General features: G+C 45.6%; 1 protein-coding gene across 7 annotated transcripts in view; it reads left to right on the top strand.

The window, feature by feature from the left end:
• Positions 1-824: 824 nt before the first annotated feature.
• The window catches only part of NR2C2 (nuclear receptor subfamily 2 group C member 2), a 45,828-nt gene continuing 39,581 nt past the window's right edge, over positions 825-7,071 (top strand). For 3 of the 7 annotated variants that reach the window (XM_040568385.1, XM_040568389.1, XM_040568390.1), the window contains exons 1-2: positions 2,076-2,796; positions 4,419-4,502. In XM_040568385.1, the coding sequence (XP_040424319.1) occupies positions 4,443-4,502 (60 nt within the window). In that variant the 5' untranslated portion in view covers positions 2,076-2,796; positions 4,419-4,442. Of the gene's footprint in view, positions 1,184-2,051; positions 2,797-4,418; positions 4,503-5,794; positions 5,895-7,071 lie in introns of those variants that run through there. The other 4 variants (XM_040568384.1, XM_040568383.1, XM_040568386.1 and 1 more) reach the window with 4 other exon arrangements.

Here is a 7,071-nt window from a genome sequence, read left to right as displayed (position 1 = left end):
CCTGTTTAAGTCATCGTTGCTTCCAACTTCTTTCTTCCACACATTTCAAGAGTTACTGTTACTTCACATCTTCCAGTTTTAATGTCTGTCTGACCACTCCTTAAGTCAGCTTCTGTCAAAATGACCAGACACAAAAGAAACTTCCTAGAATTACTAAAATTAAGCTAGATCATTTTGATAGGTGTAGGTTAAAAATCAGCTACCCCTTGGAGAGGGCTATTGATGACAAGCCCTTAAAGGCGGTAAGATCTTAAACCACCGCAGACGTATGTTGCAAGAACACCTCACAACACCCTATAATCACACGTTCAGAAGCAGAACAATCCTCACGGCCAGCTCCGCTGGGTGAGCCCTAGTCAATGACAGCAACCTTACAAAATGAAACAAAAACTCACGATGGTCTGAAGGCAGCCTTAACAAAAGTCAGCATCAAATCCTTTGACTCAGGGTCTTTGGGAAAACCTAAGATGCACATTCCACATACACGTGGGATATTTACACCCACCCCCGCACAGAGCAACTACCCCATACCAGTTAACTCCAGGCCACAGGAGAGCCGCGCCGCCAGGGCTCAGAAAGGGCTCCACCTAAGCAGGGCGCTACCCTGTCCTACCCTCCGTTTCAGAGAAGGGAGCCTGGGCGCTCCCGGGCGCAGGTACCCGCAGGCACCCCGCAGACACCCCCAGGTACCTGAAGGCACCCCCAGGCACCCGCAGCCCCTCTCAGCCGCCGGGCCGGGCGCACCGGCCGCCCGCCACAGCGTTGGCGCGAACGCGGGCAGCGGCGCAGGTAGCCCCTCCCCTCCCCTCCCCGCCGCCGTCCCGGCCCCGCCCCGGCAGCAGGATGGAGGGGGCCAGGGCCGGCGTGGTGCAGGGAAGAGGAAGCGCGGAGACGCTCTCGGGCGGCGGCGGCGGGCGGGGTCACGAACTCTGACCTTTCACAGGGGCCCGGCAAACACCGTAACACCAAGCGCCCCCTGCCCCCCGCTCCGTGGCACGGCCGCGGCCCTCCCCCCCCCCCACCGCCCCCCGCGGACCCCGCCAGCCCCTCACCACCGCCACCGCCCTCGCGGGGGGAGGGAGGGCCGCCGCTGGGCGCCTCCACCCAACGCAGGCCCGCCCGGGCCCGGGCCCGGGCTCGGGTCCGGGTCCCCGCCAGGGCACGTTTGGCGCCAACTCCTGAGGTAAAAATCGCTTTTTAGAATCGAGCCGGACCGCTGGGGCCGCTTCCGTCCGGACCGGGACGGTCGGGGGGCATCGGGACCTTGCTCGGGACACCCCGCGAGCGGCGGAGGAGAGGGGGGGGCGTGAAGGCTTCGGTAACGTGCTGTTGAGCGGCAGCCGGCGGTGCCGTGGGGAGGCCTACAGCTGCCGGAGGGAGGGAGGGAGGGAGGGAGGGTCTCCATGGCTCGGGGCCGGTCCGTTGCGGGTGTTCCAGCGCGGAGCCGCTGTGCTGGGATGTGGGCCCCTTGAGGTCGGAGCCGGTCCGCTCCCGGTGAGAGCAGTCCGCTGCCCGGGGGGCGACAGTCGCGGAGATGACGAGTGCGGAACGCGGACGCGGAGAGGGAAGATGGAGTCTGAGCGGGCGGAGGCGGCGGCTTGAACCCGACCCTTTTACCTTTGCCACCGGGAGGGCGGAGGGGAGGGGGCGGCGGGTACTTTGCATACGGGGCTGAGGCCGCCGCCATCTTACCGGCCGCTTCCCTCCTGCCGCGCCCGGGCCTCTCGTAGCCTGACATAAGGATATACCGGGGGGAGGGGAACGGGGGGCCTAATGGCGGCGGCAGCAGCCCCGCCTGGGACTTGGCCGCCTGCCAGCGCCGCCATCTTGTGCTTGGTCGCGTCCCTCGGTGTTTTCCCTCTCGCTCGAGAGGCGGTGCCAGCGGCCTGATAGGCGGCCCGCGCAGCCAATCGGGGGCGCGGGTGGGCCGGCTGCCTCTCGGATGGGGCCGCGGCTGGAGCGGGGCGGGGCTGGCGGTCGCGGGGAACGGCGGGCAATGGGCGCCGCGGGAGGCTGCCCGCGGGCCGGCCCCCGCCGCGGCCGGGCTCGGCGGCAGGGCTCGGCCGGCGGCGCCGCGGTGCCCTGGTGCCCTGTCGTGCCCGTTGTCGCGGGGCTTCTGCCGCCTTCCTGCCAACGTACCGCGGGGTCCGGGCAGAGCCTCACCTGCCCCCCCTCTTCTCCTCCGTCCTGCTGAGGAGCCGCTTGCTGCCCTGCTGCCCGGCCTAGCCGAGTGAGGCGTGCGGTGTGAAGAAGGCAGCGTCGCTGGGCCATGAGCGCAGACGGCAGCGCAGCTGGGCTCGGCTCCAGCCGTCCTGGTGCTGTCCCACCCAGAAAGTATTCAGATGGAGCGTGTGACTTTCCTCTGAGGTTTGCCTGCAACTTAGGGGGAGAGCTGGTTTTGCACGGTATTTTGTGCAGTAGATCATCTGCGTGTACTGCGGTTGGCTGCCACCCTGTTACATTGGAAATGTTATCCTGGTGGTCCAGCCGCCTCCTTGCTGTTATGTTCCACTTCTTTTATTGGTTTGTTTTGAGGACTTTTTCTTTGTTATGAAGTCTGCTGCTCAGGGGTTTTGCTAAGGAAGCAGATCTTGCTTCTTACGTCACTCTGAAAGTCAACATTATGATTGCTGGCATGTCGGTCTGGTCTGTGAGCTTCCAACTGCATTTGATCTGATTGTCTCAACTTACTGTTGTCTTGGGAAGGTAGAAAGTGCAAAAAACTTTGGATAACAGCACCACCAGTAAATCTGTTAGAGGCTTACCACAGCAAAGGTATCATTGGGGCTTAAAAAGGTACTCTTACAAAAAAAAAATCTTCAGGGTTTTTTTCATTTTAAAGCACTGAGAAAACAACATGTTATAAGCATATATTTATTTTTCATTATGAACTTAAAAATGAGAAAACAATGAGAAGGAACTACAGAACACATAAGAAACTATCCATAAGCTGCAATATTAGATAGGTCTGGTGGAAATGGTCTGTAAACTCGCTATGCAGGCTGAACACTTAAAAATAAAATAAAATAGAAAGCTGTGTGGGAAACTAGCATATCTATGATTTCCACAGAGGATGTCTCAGTTTTGGTTATGCATTGTTACAAATGATCTTCCATTGACGTATACACGTCATTTACACATTTAATTTACCACAATAAGATTTAATCTTTTTAATTTAATGGATGTTGACATCTTCAACAATGTTAGCTATGTAAAAATTGAGTTTGGAGAGGGATATATGGTGCTGGGGACATGAATGCGTTTTCCTATTACGTGTTTTGCTATTGATAGTAGTATTTATTTTTAACTTTATATGAAATGGTTGCTTTGCAAGTATCAGCAGAAAGTTTTCAATGAAACGTATGTGCTGGTATTCAGGAATGCATTTTCGTTACCTACTCTTGGGTCATGATCTGAACTCTGTCTCTGTAACAAGCAAGTCACGATTCGAAACGCACTGCATGAATTTGAAGCCTTAATTAAATTTACCCTTGGGGAGGCACAGCACTCTTTTTTTTTTTAACCCCTGAAGAGCATAAAGCTCAAGGTACAGACACTTGAAGTAGTATAAAGCAACCAGTAGTATTTTCCCCTCAGAGTTACAATACTATTACATTATAATTACAATGTATTTTCCATTATCTAAATTATTATTTTTTAGATGTGATAGCCTATTTCCTGCATTGTGCAAGATGTCTGTAAGAATATGGGTGATCATGGAACTTTGACGGATTGACTCAATAAAAATTTGCTCAAGCACCATACTCAGATTGCTCTTTCCTAGTTCAGGGCATGGCTTAGTGGTGGACTTTAGTACTAGGTTGAAGGTTGGACTAGATGATGTTACAGGTCTTTTCCAACCTGAACGATTCTGTGAATACATATGAGTAGACTTAGGGTGCTCTAATGGTGCTGTATTTTGCACCGTTATCTGAAGAGATGTGAAGAGCATGCTATTGGAGTTAATGACTTTTGCAGGGCATAGTCAGAAGCCATTTTAACCATAAGGTTTCTCTTCCTTTGAGTTTAGGACAGCTCCTTAAAAAGTCTGTATTCGACAAACTGCATCAGTAGTTGACATTCAAATCAGTCCTTTCTAATTTATGAAGTTAGCATCTCTTACTTGCTGCTTAAATAATAGAGAAAAAAGATATATGACAGGCTTTATAAGTAAAGGAATGACTATGTGCCTATAATAGTAGAACTTAGCTTTCTGAGTACTGTGATTCCTACATGCATGCACTGTGCGTATATATGTGCGTACACACACATTCACACATCCATGGCATATCTTCTTATTTGTCAGATAAATCGAGCAGTGTTGTAAATTCTTAAGTCCTATCAGAGATTTCTTTAATAGTAAGGAAAAGCTCTAACTCTTGTGCCTGATGGAAATTGCTGGCATCTTTTTCAAACAGGTTCTCTAATGATCTTGCTTCGCCATGGCAACCAATATGGAGGTGCTGGCTCAGCAGGTAGTGGAGGCTCAGCAGGTGGCTGAGGTGAGTGACAGATGATACTACTGTGTAAGATTGTCGTTGCTGTTTACAATTTATCATAAACGGAACAGGAAATCCTTATAGAGCAGTATTGCATCACAATGTGGAACAAACAAGAAACCAGTGCAACCCATACGTGGTTTATTTACAGTATTTTGTTCTGGTGGCCTCCGTAGTAGGAATGCATGTAGAAAGTTCACCATGAGTTGTAGAGAAACTTGTCTGTATTATGGAGTTTTTTGTTTTCTTAAATATATATACATATATTTATTTTTTTTTCTGGTGATATGATAATAAATTTAATCACTTTAGCCATGAAAGATTTCTGCTCATCTCTTGAGTTGCCATCTAAATCTGGAACGATGTTTGAAGATACCTGTTTTACTTATGTACTCTACTGAATTTACAATAGGGTGATTAATTTAAATTCGGGCTTTATATTTTGCGTCTACATACATGAAATACAAGCATTAAAATCTACTCAAAGTGATATAGTCATGTCTTAATGTATAATCAATGAAGTTTGGATGTTCAACAGCTAATATGTTTAAATTGACTCACAAACACTCAAACTGCATATGGTCATAGAAGATAATTTCTCTTTCAGTTTGCAAACTTTAATCAAATAAACTAGTTTTTTGTTGTTTAAAGTTATTTGGTTTAATATATTTGGTTTAATATCTTTCAAAGTTACTATGTTTTAATCATATGATTTTATAATTATGGGATTTCATAAATAATGAAGGGCAAGTAGGCTAAGAGTCTTCTGTAGACAAGCCCATATCTTACACATTTTTTTGGATTTTTGACTAATTGAACTAAGGTTATACCTTGATATTAAAAAAAAAAAAAAAAAACAAAAAACAACCTTCAGTTCAAGAAGAAGTTCTATGTAATAAATGTGTCATTGGATTTTCAGAAATAGATTACAAATTCCTTATTTACAGCACTTTTTTTCTAAAAAATGTTGGTTCTTTTAAAGTATATAATGACAATGATTGTACTACAATGTGGAAAATGGACTACTGAGTATGATGGAAGTAAGACCAAAGGAGTAGTTCCAAAAAAACCTAAAATTTCACACTGGAAACTGACAAGTGATTTTTCATTCAAATTTTCTATATCAGATATCAATTTGGCAAGTATATTTAAAAAAAAAAACTTGTCCAAAACAACTTGGAAATAAAAATATGTAATGGAAACACTGCAAACCATATAGTATTTTCATAGAATTTGAGGTCTATAATCACATCTAAGACACATAAAATATGTGACATTTGTAATTCCTCGTGCAGGAAATGCACCGTGGTAACATAGTGTGATGGTTGTATCTTGCCACTGGAGAGATCGCTTCATCCCAAGAATTTATGAAGCTCTGTGATTTCTTCCTGGCCGGTGGGTAAATAGAGGGCTTCATCTCTTTATAGTATTCGCCTCCTACTTAAATTATACACTTGTCTGCTGCATAACCCCACGAAAACCAGTTTTCATGGAAAAAGAGTTGCAAACAGCAGTGTCTCGTTAAGAGTTAATTGATGTTACTTTTAAGCTTTGAACCATTTTTTAATGAATGGTTGGGTGTCTGCAGTCAGATACAGGTTTTAATACAGCTAAAGACATTACTAATTTTCTTGAAGTATGCTATAATACTGTACGCATTGTCAGAGAAAATGTAGTGTAAAGCTTGACATTTGCTTTAAATGAGAGGCTTTTTTGAAAAATTACTTCTTATCAATGAAAATTAAATGGAAGGAAAGTTATTAATCATGTACTGAATTTTAGTTTATGAATGTTGAGAGACAAGTTGTGAACAGGGTAACTTAATGCAGATATTGGCATGTTCAGCTATATCCGCGTCAGTTTTTCAACGTAATAGCCATATAGGTATTGCATGAGTTTATTGAAAACCTTGATGCCTAGCACCAACTTGGACTGTTGTGCAAGTAGGCCATTTTTTTTCTTGAGTAAGAGTTCGAGTTTGTTTTCCATGATACTGTGGCTGTATCACTGGAGTTAACTGAGTATTCTCCACTATTGTTTGTATTTTGTACTGAATATTGTTTTAAGGGCTTTCTAAAATTGTCCTTTTAATTGTTCTACTGCTTTTGCTTTCTTTATAGCAGTGTTGCTGCTTGCATTTTTCCAGCTGTGTATTTCTGAAGAGATTGGATAAGTGTTTCATTTTTAGTGTCTGCAGTTGACTATACTTCTTTTTCATGAGATTGGAGGACAGAGAGCAGCTAGGGAATTGAGAGGGAATTTCAGCTACTTCTCTTCATCTTCAGTTGCTTTTGAAAAGCATAAAAAATACTTCAGTCTTAATTCAAAATAAGTAATGCCACTTTTATCAAGTATTTATTTAGTACTGTCACTATGCAATATATCAGTGGCCCAGGTTCAGTCCCAGCACCTACTTAGATTTAGTTTTCTTATTGTTTAAGGAAAATGTATTTTGTTATGGATGTGTATTATCTGTGTGGCACCTTAGTTTTAACATGAAGTATTCAGGTAGAGCTGTCACTACAGGGAGGAATAAGGGCTATTTCCTTCTTCCAACATCAGTTCTGATGTG

Source organism: Cygnus olor, chromosome 10, assembly GCF_009769625.2.
Source record: "Cygnus olor isolate bCygOlo1 chromosome 10, bCygOlo1.pri.v2, whole genome shotgun sequence".
NCBI classification, from domain to species: Eukaryota; Metazoa; Chordata; class Aves; order Anseriformes; family Anatidae; genus Cygnus; species Cygnus olor.
The sequence above is the reverse complement of the archived record's forward strand: the minus strand, read 5'-3'. Positions and strand labels throughout refer to the sequence as shown.